The sequence below is a fragment of the Drosophila rhopaloa genome, unplaced genomic scaffold, assembly GCF_018152115.1.
Source record: "Drosophila rhopaloa isolate 14029-0021.01 unplaced genomic scaffold, ASM1815211v1 contig_3, whole genome shotgun sequence".
NCBI classification, from domain to species: domain Eukaryota; kingdom Metazoa; phylum Arthropoda; class Insecta; order Diptera; family Drosophilidae; genus Drosophila; species Drosophila rhopaloa.
In genome coordinates, this window is record NW_025335123.1 from 25165181 (window position 1) to 25181652 (window position 16472).

General features: G+C 48.5%; 5 protein-coding genes across 5 annotated transcripts; 3 read left to right on the plus strand and 2 right to left on the minus strand.

Annotated features, from left to right (window-relative positions):
* Positions 1–127: 127 nt before the first annotated feature.
* On the plus strand, positions 128–2747 carry LOC108046914 (alpha-tocopherol transfer protein-like). Its single transcript, XM_017126884.1, has 6 exons — positions 128–703; positions 1410–1569; positions 1741–1822; positions 1881–2183; positions 2266–2402; positions 2460–2747. Exons 1-6 carry the CDS (start codon positions 562–564, stop codon positions 2539–2541), a joined length of 906 nt encoding a protein of 301 aa, XP_016982373.1. The 5' UTR covers positions 128–561; the 3' UTR covers positions 2542–2747.
* A 307-nt stretch (positions 2748–3054) lies between these two features.
* On the plus strand, positions 3055–5486 carry LOC108046910 (protein crooked neck). Its single transcript, XM_017126880.2, has 2 exons — positions 3055–3206; positions 3270–5486. The coding sequence occupies exons 1-2, from the start codon at positions 3171–3173 to the stop codon at positions 5340–5342; spliced, it is 2109 nt and encodes a 702-aa protein (XP_016982369.1). The 5' UTR covers positions 3055–3170; the 3' UTR covers positions 5343–5486.
* A 269-nt stretch (positions 5487–5755) lies between these two features.
* Positions 5756–7119, minus strand: LOC108046912 (odorant receptor 2a). The gene is made up of 2 exons (XM_044460867.1): positions 5912–7119; positions 5756–5853 (listed from the first exon to the last, which is right to left on the minus strand). The coding sequence occupies exons 1-2, from the start codon at positions 7022–7024 to the stop codon at positions 5803–5805; spliced, it is 1164 nt and encodes a 387-aa protein (XP_044316802.1). The 5' UTR covers positions 7025–7119; the 3' UTR covers positions 5756–5802.
* A 75-nt stretch (positions 7120–7194) lies between these two features.
* LOC108046911 (DNA-binding protein K10) lies at positions 7195–11109 on the minus strand. Its single transcript, XM_017126881.1, has 2 exons — positions 9727–11109; positions 7195–8849 (listed from the first exon to the last, which is right to left on the minus strand). Exons 1-2 carry the CDS (start codon positions 10951–10953, stop codon positions 8754–8756), a joined length of 1323 nt encoding a protein of 440 aa, XP_016982370.1. The 5' UTR covers positions 10954–11109; the 3' UTR covers positions 7195–8753.
* Positions 11110–11179: 70 nt separating this feature from the next.
* Positions 11180–16214, plus strand: LOC108046907 (probable ATP-dependent RNA helicase kurz). The gene is made up of 5 exons (XM_017126873.2): positions 11180–11496; positions 11565–11756; positions 11817–14812; positions 14876–15078; positions 15138–16214. Exons 1-5 carry the CDS (start codon positions 11422–11424, stop codon positions 15236–15238), a joined length of 3567 nt encoding a protein of 1188 aa, XP_016982362.1. The 5' UTR covers positions 11180–11421; the 3' UTR covers positions 15239–16214.
* Positions 16215–16472: the final 258 nt, after the last annotated feature.

Here is a 16472-nt window from a genome sequence, read left to right on the forward strand (position 1 = left end):
GTGCTAAGCTAATTGTTTATTTAAATTTGCCAATATTGTAGGCATTAAAAATGGTATGAGGTGTTCGAAAGGAAGGGTTTACTGTGGGAAAATGGACATATGGGCCATTTTAACTTTTTGGAAACCAAATTTTTTGGTTTAATGAAATAAACCTATCAGTGAAAAGTAGCCTCACATTTTAATTTCAAATAAAACGAAATTGTGTCATCACCGTGTATGGATACGGAATTTGGATGCGGCACACGACCAGGTGATTAGGCAGATCCAGAAGCTGGGACGGAACATATTTAGGCACTATTAAGCGTCGGCCAAACGACGGCACAAAAGCAATTATGAAATTACGTGGTTTTAATCGCAGACGCAATAGCATTGAATATTCAAAAACTAAATCGATGCGGGACTCGCAGTCAGTCGATTGCTAAGCTTCAAGCCCAACGGTTCGATTCGAAAGTGATTTTTGAAAGGGATTCGAAAGCGATTCGAAGGCGATAGCTGCGTCCGATTGGCGATAGGTAGACCAGGTGGGAGAGAAAGCGGAGCAATCGATAGCCAGGCGCACCAATGAGCGGCGTGGGTGGGAATGAGACGGAGGCGGAGGCAGGCGGTCCGGCGGAACAGCTGCAACGGGAAAGGCAACGCGAACAGGATCTCAAGGAGCTGCTCGAGTGGTTCCGGCAAAATGAGAAGCTGCCCAAGGAGATTGGTAAGACCCATGTGGGAATCTCACATCCGCAGCAGCACCCCCCCACCCCGCTACTCATAAAAAAACCATTGCCCATTATAAACCACCCACCTCCCAATAATGAGGTCGTTAGTAGGCCGCTCCACTCGCCGCCTTACGTCACTGCAGAGTTTTGTATACAAACAAATGATGTACAGTCGAACGTCCCTAAGTCAGACTGCCTTACTAAAGGACCCAAAAGTCTCACCTTTTAATAAAGCAGATTTTGGTTTGCAATTAATGTGTCGGAAAACAGAAAAATCGACTTTTAGTTTCAGGCGTTGCGCAATGATTTTCAAAATTGTATACAAATTACTCATACGACCCTTATGCCAGTAAGAATTTTATAAAACACAATGAAAATGTAGAGAAGACTATTTCTTTATAGTCAAACCAAGGTTTTTAATTTAACGACATGCAAAGTGTAAGCACCAAAGTAAAAACAGATTAATTAATCCCAGACAACAGTACGTATGAGTGATAAAACTTCAAGCCAATTGGCAGACCTTGAAACGCCTTTTTTTAAACTCTGATAAAATCATACAACTATATTTTATCTTGTGGTATTAAAAATACACGTTTATTCTTCTGCAACTTAAAATATTGTTTATTTAAACTTTTTGCTTGACAATTAGCGGTACATGTTATGGAAGTTGGACAGTAATTTATATATAATATCTATTTGCAGAGCCACTGCTGCTCCGGCGCTTTTACCAGTGCATGTTTGGGAATGTGGAGGAGACCCAGAAGCTCATCGAGGTAAACTACGCCCTGCGAAACCGGCATCCGCACCTGTTCATCCAGAGAGATCCCTTGGATGCGGACAGCCGGCGCACCTTCGACTACGCGTAAGTGTCCTTGTGTTCTTGTTAGATAGATCTCCTATCAGAGGTGCTCCAGGTTTCATTATCCTCCGATTTACATCTATTTCTTTTGGTTTAATGTTAATATTTTGCTATAATTTTAAGCACGACAAATATCTTGAATCTATACTATATATCAATATCTATATGTTGCAGTGACATCCTACCGCTGCCGGGTCTAACGCCTGAAAAGTACAAGGTATCGCTCTACTGTTTCCGGGACTTTGAAGCCACCAAGGTGAGCAGTACATCCATTTGAGATGGGAATATCCAATTCAGACCCATCCCATCCACAGATGCATCACACGGAGGACACTCGCGCCTTCTTTATGGTCAGCGATTGTCGTTTTGTGACGCCAGACGACTGCGCAAACCCGGAGATTTTGTCCGAAGGCGAGGTGCAGATCTTCGACATGAAGGGCACGACCATGCGGCATATATCCCGGCTCACGATCAGCACCTTGCGTGCCTACATCAAGTTCCTCCAGTTGGCTTTCCCCGTGCGACTGCGCGCCATCCACATGGTCAACTGTCCAACTTACTTGGATCGAATCGTCAGCGTGGTGAAGCCGTTTATCAGCGAGGAGGTCTTCAAACTGGTAGGTTATTCAGTTATATTCCTGATGGGAATCATGAAATTAATCAACTTCAAACACTAATACAACATTTTTCAAAACTCAGATCCGCTTCCACACGGTCAGCATGGACTCTTTGTACGAATTTGTGCCCCGGGCGATGTTGCCGGAGGAATATGGTGGAGGGGCCGGATCCTTGGAAACCCTGCGGACCCAGACCCAAAAGACCTTGGTTGAGCATCGGTGGGTTTTCGATCTGAAATGCGAGACCATTTAGTAACGCCCCATTGCTTTTTATAGCGACTATCTGATGAATCCCAACCACTGGGTAGTGGAGAAAACCGAGAAGCGTAGCGGAAACTCATGGAGATTTTTCAAATAATTGGAGAAGGCATAATTGCCGGGGATTTTTCATTCTAACTCGTTAATTGGTATTATTTTTTTTTCATATTTATAGACTTTGTATATGTGCCTGTGTATTTAAATGGTTCCTGCGGCATTTCGTCTGTTAAATAAAGCTTATTTTTGTAATTAACCTTTGAAATTGGTCAAGGAAATTAAACAAATAAAAGCTTTAGAGATATCTAACTACTTTTTTATTGTTGGCAAATAAAATTTGTTATTTTTGGTGGTAAATAGTGTTAATCATTTTCAGAGTTGAAGTCATTAAAATTGACTTGATATCTAAAATACACCTACTAGTAATGCTTAAAAGTAATTATATCCTTATTATTTTAAGACTTTTTTAGTTTGAGATTATTTTATTAAAAGTTTGGGTTTGTTCATTTTTCAGAAATTGTTGTTTAAAATGTTACTTCTTTAACCGCTATTTAAAGAAGAGGAGTGCACCGGCAGAGGAAACCCGGTAATCGCTTATCGATAGCAAACTATCGCAATACGTATATCGTTATCGCAGCACATTGGTGGCATTATTTATAAAAAGATTAGTTCGTTTTAGCAATTTACTAGGTAGTTTGTTAAGTTAAGAAGCACGCACAGCAGATTTCAGCCATGGAGAGGCCCCAGAAGATGCCCAAGGTGGCCAAGGTGAGTGGTGTGGATGTGGATGGAGACTATGTGGAACCACCAACTAACACAAAATTTCACCAGGTGAAAAACAAGGCGCCGGCGGAGGTGCAGATTACGGCGGAGCAGCTGCTCCGTGAGGCCAAGGAGCGTGATCTGGAGATCCTGCCGCCGCCACCGAAGCAGAAGATCTCCGATCCCGCCGAGCTTGCCGATTACCAGCAGCGGAAGCGCAAGACCTTCGAGGACAATCTCCGCAAGAACCGCATGGTGGTCAGCCACTGGATCAAGTACGCCCAGTGGGAGGAGCAGCAGCAGGAGATACAGCGGGCACGCTCCATTTGGGAGCGGGCGCTGGACAATGAGCACCGGAACGTGACCCTCTGGCTGAAGTACGCCGAGATGGAGATGAAGAACAAACAGGTCAACCATGCCCGCAACCTATGGGATCGGGCGGTGACCATCATGCCGCGGGTCAACCAGTTCTGGTACAAGTACACCTACATGGAGGAGATGCTGGAGAATGTGGCCGGAGCGCGTCAGGTGTTCGAGCGCTGGATGGAGTGGCAGCCGGAGGAGCAGGCCTGGCAAACGTACGTCAACTTCGAGCTGCGCTACAAGGAGATCGACCGGGCACGCGAGGTCTACGAGCGTTTTGTCTATGTGCATCCCGACGTGAAGAATTGGATCAAGTTCGCCCGCTTCGAGGAGTCGCATGGGTTCATCCATGGCTCGCGGCGCGTCTTCGAGCGGGCAGTGGAGTTCTTTGGGGACGAGTACATCGAGGAGCGGCTGTTCATCGCCTTTGCCCGCTTCGAGGAGGGACAGAAGGAGCACGACCGGGCGCGCATCATTTACAAGTACGCTCTGGATCACCTGGCCAAGGATCGCACACAGGAGCTGTTCAAGGCCTACACGATACACGAGAAGAAGTACGGCGATAGGGCGGGCATCGAGGATGTGATCGTGTCCAAGCGCAAGTACCAGTACGAGCAAGAGGTGGCCGCCAATCCCACCAACTACGATGCCTGGTTCGACTATCTGCGCTTGATCGAGGCGGAGGGCGAGCGGGACCAGATCCGCGAGACCTACGAGCGGGCCATCTCCAATGTGCCGCCCGCCAACGAGAAGAACTTCTGGCGGCGCTACATCTACCTGTGGGTCAACTACGCTCTGTACGAGGAACTGGAGGCGGAGGACGCAGAGCGTACGCGACAGATCTACAAGACCTGCCTGGAGCTGATACCCCATAAGCAGTTTACCTTCAGCAAGCTGTGGCTGCTGTACGCCCAGTTCGAGATCCGCTGCAAGGAGCTCCAGCGGGCACGCAAGGCCCTGGGTCTGGCCATTGGCATGTGCCCGCGCGACAAGCTCTTCAGGGGCTACATTGATCTGGAGATCCAGCTGCGCGAGTTCGAGCGCTGCCGCCTGCTGTACGAGAAATTCCTGGAATTCGGCCCTGAGAACTGCGTCACCTGGATGAAGTTCGCCGAGCTGGAGAATCTCCTGGGCGACACTGAGCGGGCGAGGGCCATTTTCGAGCTGGCGGTGCAGCAGTCCCGCCTGGACATGCCGGAGCTGCTGTGGAAGGCGTACATCGACTTCGAGGTGGCCCTGGGCGAAACGGAGCTGGCCAGGCAGCTGTACGAGCGACTACTCGAGCGCACACAGCATGTGAAGGTGTGGATGTCGTTTGCCAAGTTCGAGATGGGCCTCAGCCACGGCGAGAGCGGCCAGGATGCGGAGCTGAACGTGCGGCTGGCCAGGAGAATCTACGAGCGGGCCAACGACATGCTGCGCCAGCTGGGCGACAAGGAGTCGCGTGTCCTGTTGCTAGAGGCGTGGCGCGACTTTGAACGCGACGCCTCCGATTCACAGGCGCTCCAGAAGGTAATGGATAAGATGCCGCGGCGCATCAAGAAGCGGCAGAAGATCGTCTCGGACGAAGGGGTCGAGGAGGGCTGGGAGGAGGTCTTCGACTACATCTTCCCCGAGGACGAGATGGCGCGGCCTAATCTCAAGCTGTTGGCCGCCGCCAAGATGTGGAAGAAGCAGAAGGACGTCACGGAGGACGACGAACCCGCTCCAGCTATTGCATCCGAGCCTGAACCAGCAACAGATCCTGCTCCAGCGGAGGCAACGTCTGGCGGTGACTGATCCGGAGCAAGCTATTCCATCACGCAACGCCAACGCTCTTTTCTTGGAGGAAACCATTTTTTTTAGCCTCAAAATTGCAGATCGCATGATTTTTAATTATGCAAGGACAACACCAATTAAATAAAACATCAGAATGACATTTAATATTTGCATTTTATTGGTTATACTTGTTCGTGATAGCCATTGAGCTTTACACTTTCTATTGGTGTTGTTACTAGTATATCTTCTTAATTTAAATAGAATATGTTTAAGCGTGTATATTATATTAAATATCGATGCAACTACTTTCAATTTCTTACTGCACAAGATGTGTTCATTTTAGTGAGATTATAAGTCAAATATGATACTTTTACTAAAAAATCTTGATTTATTTAAGGGATAAAAGGAATATTTTTTTCTTTTTCGAATGTTTTTATTACATCGCCATGTGATAGCTTGGAACCCATGGATTCACTTCAACTTACTTGGCCCTCAGCAAAAGTGTGAAAGCGGAGTAGGTGAACCTGATGACCTGAAAACCAGTATAAAGTTGTACTAAATGAACAATAACATAAGATATGTTCCCTTGCCTGCTCGAAGGTCTCCAGCGAGAGCGCTATGTAGTTGCCGGCGAAGATGAGCGAAGGCCTCTGGGTCCTGGCCAGCGTGAAGAGCAGGGCCCGCTTGAATTTGGGCAGCTGCTCCACCCAGTTGCAGGCGTAGAAGGCATCGCACAGGGCCTCGCTCTGCGTTCGCATCCTGTCCCCGAAGAAGCAGATGACGAACACCTCCAGGGTGACTGCCGTGAAGAAGACGATCGAGATGATCATGGCCGTGAGGTCCTTGTCATCGGCCATGTACAGGAAGTGCATGGCCACTGTGCACTGGACGGCGGCGGAGCAGGCGAACTGGGCCATGCAGGCCACCGAGAGGATTTGCTGGATAATCTCCCTCAGCCGATGGACGCGCATCAGATCCCGGATGCACTCGACCAGCTCCTCGTACACCTCCTCCTTCCCATCAGCTCCATAGCCAATCCGACGCACCCTCAGCTCCAAGGCACGCATGTGACCCGTGAGCAGGCAGAGAAAGGCCGGCGGATAGGAGTCACTGGCGCAGTTCTGGATAGCCTGCACGGTCAAGCCGAAGAGCTGGTAGATATTGATGAGCACATAGTTCCTGGTCGAGTTCTTCCAGTCCACGCCGAACCAGGCCGGATAGAGGAGCTCCCGGTCCGGACGAATGACCACCCTGACGCAACTCAAGGTGGTGCCGAAAACAAAGATCCTGGCGAAGGTGCGGAAGCTGCCCTGGGCGATGTCCACCTCCCGTCGTAAGGCAGAGAGCTCCGCTGGATCACCCACGCTCTTGGTCCTTTTGTCCATCCGCCGCAGGAGCGAACGAATCTCCTGGAGCTGCGACCGCACCAAATAGACATTCACAAACTTCAAATTGGCCACGACATCCGTAATGGTAATGGTCAGATTCTCGCACAATCCGGCCATGTTGGTGGTGAACAATAGCCTGGCAATCAGGCTCAAGGGAAACAGCACGGTGACCACCGAATTAAGCACTATGGAGTACATCCGGTAGGCCAGGCGGGAAATCCCCGGCGGACGCATCAGGCCAGTGAGCTCCCAAACACGCCAGTGATAGTACACAGCACTGTGCGTGTCCAGTTCGAGTTCCTCCTGATTCGCCATGATCCAGCTTACCTTTTGACCCACCAAGGGAGTCCCATGGCTTTTATACTCCGGCGATTACCTGTGATTGCGCCATTACATGGCTTGTTGGTTCAACTTTTCGGGTAAGTGGCTGGGAAAAACACCCATGGGCCTAAGTAATGATCCCCCAGTAAAAGTTTTCGCTTAGCTAATTTTGTTTTTGTTGGAAATCTCTCTTTATTCTGCAGTATTCTTCATTCTTGAGGGGGCTTGGGGGGATGTTGGAGTTTTCATTAGGTATCAACTAACAGTTGGGCCCAAAATCACCTGACAAGCAAGGTCAAAGTGGCGTTTGCTAAAATATTTAGTCTTAATATCCCTATTTACCATTTTGTTTTTTAACTACCTGAGGGTTAAGTTTCTCCCCACTGATTACGTGAATTCTACTTTAAAGCCAATTGGGTATTACCACGATTAATGCGAGTACTAACCTTGACCTATGGTTGCTAAATTGTGCCTTATAATTATTTGTTACTCCTCTGACGTTAAAGCCAGTTAAGTTATTGCTTATTGGGGATTGCTGTTAACTGATTGGTTTGTATGCAAATTGGTGCTATATCAAAGGCTCTTAATGTGTTTAATGTGAACGCTAAATTTAACCAGAGAAGAATTATTTGTGCCTTTCCTTTTTTCTCTCAGTTTTAAAGCCAGGAAATTATTACTTATCGAGGGATTGGTGTTAACTGGTTTTAAGTTGGGGCTATAATGGGTCCTACAATTACTTGCTACTTTTTCGCTATTAGTGGCTACTTTAAGGTTACTTGTCAGGTGGAAATAGGTCCACAAGATCTAGAGCATTACAAATCTACTATTGGTAGGGAGAAAAGGGAACAGGGTAGGGGTCAGGGGTCAGGGGTCAGGGGCACGGGCACGGGTTTCAGGAAAAAAGAACACAAAAACAAATCCGTAGATGCACACCATCGAGAACACGTTCACAGAGTGATCTTAATTTGTAGTTTTTAAGAATTAATTTAAAAATACAATCAAGTGGTGTAATCCAAGGCTTACAGAGTGATTTTTGCCCGGCTGCTTGGAGTCCGGTCTCTCTGATCCATAATGCTGCGTCCCAAGCAACCGGGCAGTGAATATTAAATATTAATTATATATAATCAATATATATGCATATATATGTAGCTAAGGGTGTATAATTATGTGTACAAATAATTGATATTGCTGCAGCTTAGAATTGAAGAAAAGGTTGTTTGTTTTCAATAGGGAAACTGTTACGTTACGGTTACAATTCAATACTCTACGTTACGTTACGGTCACAATTAACAATCATCGTTAAAATGGTGAATCGTTATGCGATATTCATTATCATAATCTTTGTCTTTAGAATTTCTCCCACATGATCATCGCTGGGGTTGTTTTTTAGTTTTTCTTTGTTTCAATATTATCGTAATTAAGCTCAGTTCTCAGTCGCAAAAGCAACGTGTGACAATGGCACCTCCTCGGGAGGATATATCCGGTGTATATATCCGATATCGAGTCGGGGTCTTGAGTTCTATACGTCTTCAATTGTCAGACTCTTGCTCTTGCTCGCTTATCTCTCTTTTTTCTTTACTATTAGTTCTGAACTGCTCTTTATGTTTTATGTTTTACGTTTTAATTTTAGTTTTAGTTTTACTTTCTGTTCTGTGAGTCGACCTGATCTTGATTCGGTTCGATTCGATTTGATTCGGTATTCGGTTTCGGTTGCATTGGCTGCCTAGGGATTTGGAATTGTTGCATCTTCAGCGCTTCCGGCCTTAGGGGCGGCGCTCTGATCTGAATTTGCGTTTTTGTCTTTGTCTGACTTGGCATCCTGCAAAAGAAATACGAGTATTGCCAACGGGTTTCAAAAGCGATTTTCGAGTGTGTAAATAAAGCTCTCAGATCTGTTCTCGTTTTCACATGCATTTTGTGAATTTCCCCATTCAATTTCCAATTAGGCCTAGGAAATTCGCAAAATCACATTGGGTAAATAAAATGTAAGTGTACAATTTTTACGATTTTTCAACCCAAAATCACATAAAAAAGTCGTTGAATTTATGAGTTGTAAGCTTCCATACGTTACAAGATAACAAGGTACTTTATCTTTAGCGGAAATGAAAGCGGGAACATTCTTAAATACTGAGGCTCGTTTAATAAAAAAGTATTTGTATATCAATTAAGGAATATAAGTTACTAAAAGTGCATTTGACGATGCAACTACGGTTGCCACTTAGAAAGTAAAAAAATATATATAATCGTAATACTTTGAAAACGTTATTTCATTAATTCTAATAATTGTAAAAATTTTCTTGGATTCCAGTTTCAAGACTTTTGAACGTATATATATGCCAAATGGATTTACTCTTTTGCGGATTTAGATTCGTGCCAAGGGAACCGAATGTGAAATCGGAGTGGTCGCAACCTGCTGCCCAGGGACTCCAGGATAGCCGGATAACCGGAGGCAGAGCAGCAGGTTGCGACTTTCGCGCTCGCTCTGCTTTCCTCTCCTTTTTTTTTTCTCCTACCAAAGGCAAAGGCGACAAAGAGGGATGGGGTTGGGGATACGGATCGGATTAGAGTTGCAAATCGATTCCAGTTGGAACCGAAACTGTACCCGCAATCGATGTGCATCCCTGCGGGAACGCTTTCAGATGGGACACCTGTTCGGGGGAAAATGGGGAGACGCTAGGGATCCACTATATGCTCACCTTGGCCTTGACGCTAGCAGCCTCCTGCTTGAGATACTCCTCCCGCGCTGCCTCGTAGAGGCCCACGAACTTGTCTCGCTGCCCCTTGTACTGGGCAAAGAGCTCGTCGTCCTTGTGTCCCTTCAGCCGGTCCTCGATGTCCACCTTCTTGGCGTGCTCGGCGCGTATCTCGTCCGTGACCCAGGGCTTGTCGATGGGGTACTGGTTGATCAGGTTCTTCAGCGTCTTGATGCTGCTCTTCCCCTTGACCGCCTGCTTGATCAGCTTGGGATTGGGCTTCGTGATCCGGCCGCCGTTCATGTTCATTGGCCCGAAGGGACCACCCGGTGGCATGCCACGCGGCGGCATCCGCGGACCCATCATATGCATGGGCGGTGGGCCACCCATCATGGGACCCGGACCGGGCCCGTTGCGACGCATAAAGTGCGGCGGTGGAGGCGGCGGGGGCCCACCCATGGGCGGCATCGGATGTGGTCCACGCATCCCGGGCATTGGCGGTTGGAAAGGCATCTGCGGGTAAGGGCCCATGGGTCCGGGGCCTCGTGGTCCGGGTCCCATGGGGCCCATTGGCGGACCCATCATGTGGCGTCCAGGCGGCCGATTCGGTGGGGGTCCGCGTTGGAACCCATTAAAGCCTCCGCGATTCTGGTTGGGATTGTTGCCCGGAAAGCGCTGCCAGTCGCCTCCGTTCATCTGGTTATTGAAAGGCTGCTGCTGGTTCATCTGCTTGTTGTTCTGGTTGTTCATCCTGCCCTGCTGCTGGTTGGGATTGGGATGCTGCTGCTGTTGCTGTTTGATGCCCTTCAGAGGCTTCTTCTTCAGACCGTCGCCTTGATTTTGGTTGTTTCCCGGTGCTGGACTGTTGAAGTCTATGTACAGGGGATCACTGGGCATTTGGCTGGAGGAGAACATCATCTGGCTGTTGCCATTGCCACTGTTACTATTCCCGTTCCCGTTTCCATTCCCATTCCCGTTTCCATATTCATTTCCACCGGGTCCGGAGCCATTGTTGTTGCCCGGACGGAATGGTTTCCTATACGGAGCTGCAGCTGCACGGGGATTATTGTTATTATTATTGTTGTTGTTGTTCTGGTTATTGCGCTGCTGCGGATGGGGATTTTGCTGCTGCTGCTGCTGTTGCGGGTACTGCTGATACTGTTGTTGCTGCTGGGGGTACTGCTGCGGCTGCATGGCCCGGTTCTGCTGGAATTGGTTCTTGGACACCATCGCGAGCAGCGCCAACTAGCTGGAGGGGATTAGGACGCACAGAAAGATAGGAACGACACACGAAGAGCGGATTAATACCGAACAATCCACGCTTACTTTGTTAAAAATATTATATTAGGAAAAATTACGATCCGGTCATCGATACTGAAACATCGAATAAATACTTCGATATTCCTCAATAATTCTTAAAGCATCGATATGTCGCAAGTATTTTAAGAACTATCGATAGTTGAAGAAATTAGCGGCAATTAAAAAAAGAACATTTTATGTTTAAAACAAACTGTAGTTTTCATAAAGAGAATATATTAAAATATAGCCAACGTCCGATTTGTTAACCAGTTTCACCTTATCGCCCGGGCTGTTATCGATAAGGTTGTTATCGCTGCTGCACGTGTGATGTGATGTTTATATTTTAAAAAAGACAATAATTTTACTGATATTAATAATATCATTATTAATAAAGTAAACATGGGCAAGAAAGTGCACAATGCCAAGGCACGGCAGAATCCGCAAACCATAGTGGACAACTCGGCCGTGAAGAAGGTGGGTATCCCTAAACGTGAACCGTAGCTCAGACCAAATGCTCACCCGACCAATCTAATCCCTTACAGATCCAGATCGATGTGGATGCAGTGGCCGGCGCAAGCCAGACGGGCTACGATGAGGCCAACGCCCTGGTGCTGCCCTCCGAGAAGCGGGCCACCAAGATCAAGGTGGACAAGGTGCAGCACGTGAAGATCCTCACCAAGAAGCAGCGCAAGCACCTGCAGGCGATTGTTGACAAGAAGAAGAAGAAGGAAGGCGTAGGTTGACTCAGGGATTGAGGTTGAATTATTTATCAAGGTGAATCTTTTGTATTTTAGCGCGCCCAGCTCTTGGGCGACCTGGCCGCAGTGCAAATCCCAGAGGCGGAACTGCAGCAGTACACTTCTATCAGCCAGGTGCAAACGGTGGGCCTAAAGCGTCTGCCCACTCTGGACGAGTATCTGGCTAAGAAGAAGGAGCGGCAGGCGCAAGCACTGGCCGAAAGCAGCTCGAGATCGGGAATTCGCGTCAATGCCATCAAAGGCTCCAAGCGCAAGCTGCTAGCCGAGGAGGAGGAGGAACTGGAGGCCAAGCGAAAGAATCCGAATGTGGTGAGCTTGGAGGAGGACGATGAGGACGATGACGACTCTTCTGATGACCAGGAAGATGAGGCACCAGCTCAACTTGCTCCTCCCGCCATACCAACACCAGTTTCTGCTACCCCAGCAAAAATTGAGGATAAACCTGCCAAGCAAAAGCCAAAACCGGAGCCTGCTCCACCCGCCTGCATCCACCAGACCGTCTACGTGCCCGTGCATCGCACCACTGAGGTCCAGGAGGCCCGTCTGCGGCTACCCATCCTCGCCGAGGAGCAGCAGGTGATGGAGACCATTAACGAGAACCCCATTGTGATCGTGGCTGGCGAGACGGGCTCCGGAAAGACTACCCAGCTGCCGCAGTTTCTGTACGAGGCGGGTTACGCCCAGCACAAGATGATCGGGGTAACGGAGCCGCGGCGAGTGGCTGCCATCGCCATGTCAAAGCGAGTGGCCCACGAGATGAACCTGCCGGAGAGCGAGGTGTCCTACCTCATTCGCTTCGAAGGAAACGTAACGCCAGCCACGCGCATCAAGTTCATGACCGATGGTGTGCTGCTCAAGGAGATCGAAACGGACTTCCTGCTCAGCAAGTACTCGGTGATCATCCTGGACGAGGCGCACGAGCGCAGCGTTTACACGGACATCCTTGTTGGCCTGCTCTCGAGGATCGTTCCCTTACGCCACAAACGCGGCCAACCGCTGAAACTGATAATCATGTCCGCCACGTTGCGTGTAACCGATTTCACGGAGAACTCGCGTTTGTTCAAGATTCCACCACCGTTGCTAAAAGTGGAGGCGCGCCAGTTCCCAGTGACCATTCACTTCCAAAAGCGCACGCCCGAGGACTACGTGGCGGAAGCCTATCGCAAGACCTTGAAGATTCACAACCAGCTGCCCGAAGGCGGCATCCTGATTTTTGTGACAGGCCAGCAGGAGGTAAACCAACTGGTGCGCAAGCTCCGACGCACGTTCCCCTATCATCCGCCGACCAAGGATGTGGCGAAAAAGTCGGAAATTGAACAGGAAGCTACGGAAGAAACAAAGGACGACGTGGCCGAAACTGCGGAGGACCCCAAGGAGCAGGAATTCGACATGAAGAGAGTTATACGCAACATTCGCAAGTCAAAGAAGAAATTCCTGGCCCAGATAGCGCTGCCCAAAATCAACCTGGATGACTATAAGCTTCCTGGCGATGATACGGAAGCAGACATGCATGAGCAACAGGACGAGGAAGAGGAGCAGGAGGACGACGACGAGCTGGGGTTGGAAGAGGAGTCGGGAATGGCCTCCGGCCAGAGGCAACCCCTCTGGGTCCTGCCCCTCTACTCGCTGCTCTCCTCGGAGAAGCAGAACCGCATCTTCCAGCCCGTTCCCGAGGGCTGCCGGCTGTGCGTGGTCAGCACCAATGTGGCGGAGACCTCGCTCACCATTCCGCACATCAAGTATGTGGTGGACTGCGGTCGCCAGAAGACTCGTCTCTACGACAAGCTGACCGGTGTGAGTGCCTTCGTGGTCACCTACACGTCCAAGGCTTCGGCGGATCAGCGGTCTGGACGAGCGGGTCGCATCAGCGCCGGACATTGCTATCGTCTCTACTCGAGTGCCGTGTACAACGACTGCTTCGAGGACTTCTCCCAGCCGGATATCCAGAAGAAGCCAGTCGAGGATCTGATGCTGCAGATGCGCTGCATGGGCATCGATCGCGTGGTGCACTTCCCCTTCCCTTCGCCACCGGATCAGGTGCAGCTGCAGGCCGCCGAGCGGCGCTTGACGGTGCTGGGTGCCCTGGAGGCCTCCACCAACTCAGAGAAAACGGACTTGCCGCCTGCCGTCACCCGCTTGGGCCAGGTGATCTCCCGTTTCCCCGTGGCGCCGCGCTTTGGCAAGATGCTGGCCCTGTCTCACCAACAGAACCTGCTGCCCTACACCGTCTGCCTGGTGGCCGCTCTCTCCGTCCAGGAGGTGCTCATCGAGACGGGCGTGCAAAGGGACGAGGATGTGGCGCCCGGCGCGAACCGTTTCCACCGTAAACGCCAGAGTTGGGCGGCCAGCGGCAACTACCAGCTGCTCGGGGATCCCATGGTCTTGTTGCGAGCCGTCGGAGCAGCGGAGTACGCCGGATCGCAGGGCCGGTTGCCGGAGTTCTGTGCCACGAACGGATTGCGACAGAAGGCGGTTAGCGAGGTGCGAAAACTACGCGTCCAGCTGACCAACGAGATCAACCTGAATGTGAGTGATGTGGAGCTGGGCGTGGATCCCGAACTAAAGCCTCCCACGGATGCTCAGGCGCGGTTCCTCCGACAAATTCTTCTGGCTGGCATGGGCGACCGGGTGGCCAGGAAGGTGCCTCTGGCCGACATTGCCGACAAGGAGGAGCGACGGCGACTAAAGTACGCCTACCACTGCGCCGATATGGAGGAGCCAGCCTTCCTGCATGTCTCATCTGTGCTGCGTCAAAAGTCACCCGAGTGGGTTGTCTACCAGGAGGCGTATGAGCTGCAGAACGGCGACTCCACCAAGATGTTTATTCGTGGCATCACCGCAATCGAGCCGGAGTGGTTGCTTCTGTACGTTCCTCTGCTTTGCAACATTCGCGAGGTGCGCGAGGATCCTGCTCCCAGGTTCGACGAGGCTTCTGGCAAGATCTACTGCCATGTGGACGCAACGTTTGGCAAGTCTGGCTGGGAACTGCCACTGGGCGAGGTGGAGATGCCGCTCAGCGAGAAGGCCTGCTGGTAAGTCTCTAACATATTGGATTGGGTTTATACGCGATTCAACTGATACATTTTTCTTTTCAGTTACTTCGGCATGTTTCTGCTGGAGGGCCAAGTTTGCTCCCGGCTAGCCGAGTTTCGCGGCAAACTAAAGTCCACGCCCGCCTCCGTGATCAAGAGCTGGTCCAGCATGAACGACAAGGTACTGCGCTTCAAACGAGCTCTGATCACCAAGCAGATCCACAACCGCCAGGCGCTGCTCGACCAGTGGACTAGCGACCCCAACTGTAAGTTCACCAGTGTCTCCCAAACCTTATTTTATTACAATTCCATCTCCTATGTTTAGTCCTGTTGGAGGAGTACCAGAATCTGCTCTATGACGTGGCCCTCAGCCAATTGACGCCTCTGTGGCCACCAGTGGACAAGAAGAAACCACAAGGCCAGTAAAAAAGATAGTTAAACAGCGGGGGTCTTTTTGTATAACAAGTTTCATTTATTATTTATTTAATTGATATATATTTATATAATTTTTTATGTATAATATAAATATGAAATTTGTTTTAAATGGAACTAAAAAAAATGGAGTGGAGTGAGGGGGAATAAAAATGTTTTTGTTAACAGCTAAGTTTCGATTAATGTTTAATACAATCCATATATGTACATAGAAATAATCAATATTCATTGTATTTTGTATTTTTTAGTTTGTTTGTTTGTTGTCTGTTGGTTTTCTCTCTTGGTAATTCATCGTAAGTTAATCCTTCTGCTGTTAATGAGAAATTAGCATTTACACTTGTGTTTATGAGAGATTTGGCTAACTGGGCATGTGGCTATATAGTGGGTTTATGCCTTGGTTATATACGCATCGAACGAACGGAACGATCGGATTCGGATTGGCCGACAAACTGTAGCTTTGTTCGCTTAGCTTTGCTCTTCCCCATATGTACATGTAAATCGCTAGTTGGAATTGGGATTAGGACTCCGTTTGCTGCAGCTCCTCCTCCCCAGGCAATTGGCTGGGACTCCTCGAATGTCATCCTCCATACGTCTACAAATGTGTGTGTAGAAAAAATCAGTCTAATATATTAAGGCAACGTGAGAGCTTTACATGTCGTCATTCCACTTGATCCTCGTCCTCATCCTCATCCTCTTAATCATCTAGGAATTGTGTGTAATATCTTAGTTTTGTAACTTGAATCCTGTCCGAAGTTCGCTTTTCGCTTAGGCTAATTTTATGCTGTTTTTTTTGTTTTGTTTTTGTATCCTTTGTGTACTCTTTAACAATCAATTTTGGTATGTTTTGTGTCTGTGTGTGTTGTGTGGGGCTCATTAACATTAACTTTAAACTAATTTCCGTTAAATATATATTTATAAATTCTTTAGGTTTGCTTAATATTTCTGTATTGGCTAGCAAGAGGAGAAAGAACAAAATAGGTAATGTTTGAGAAGCATTTGGTTTTCCGTTTCCGTATTATACAATTCGCAAGTTACAACAATTAGTTAGATATTTATCTTATGATCTCCTGTCCAAAATCCTGCTCTCGATTTGCGCTCTTTTTTCCTATATATTGAGTATGATCTATAACTTTTCATTAATACTAAAAATTGAATTCTTTGTTTTTTTTTTTGTTTGTTTTTGTCTGAATTATTGTAGCTTGCTCCTAATTCCTATGCATACACTAAA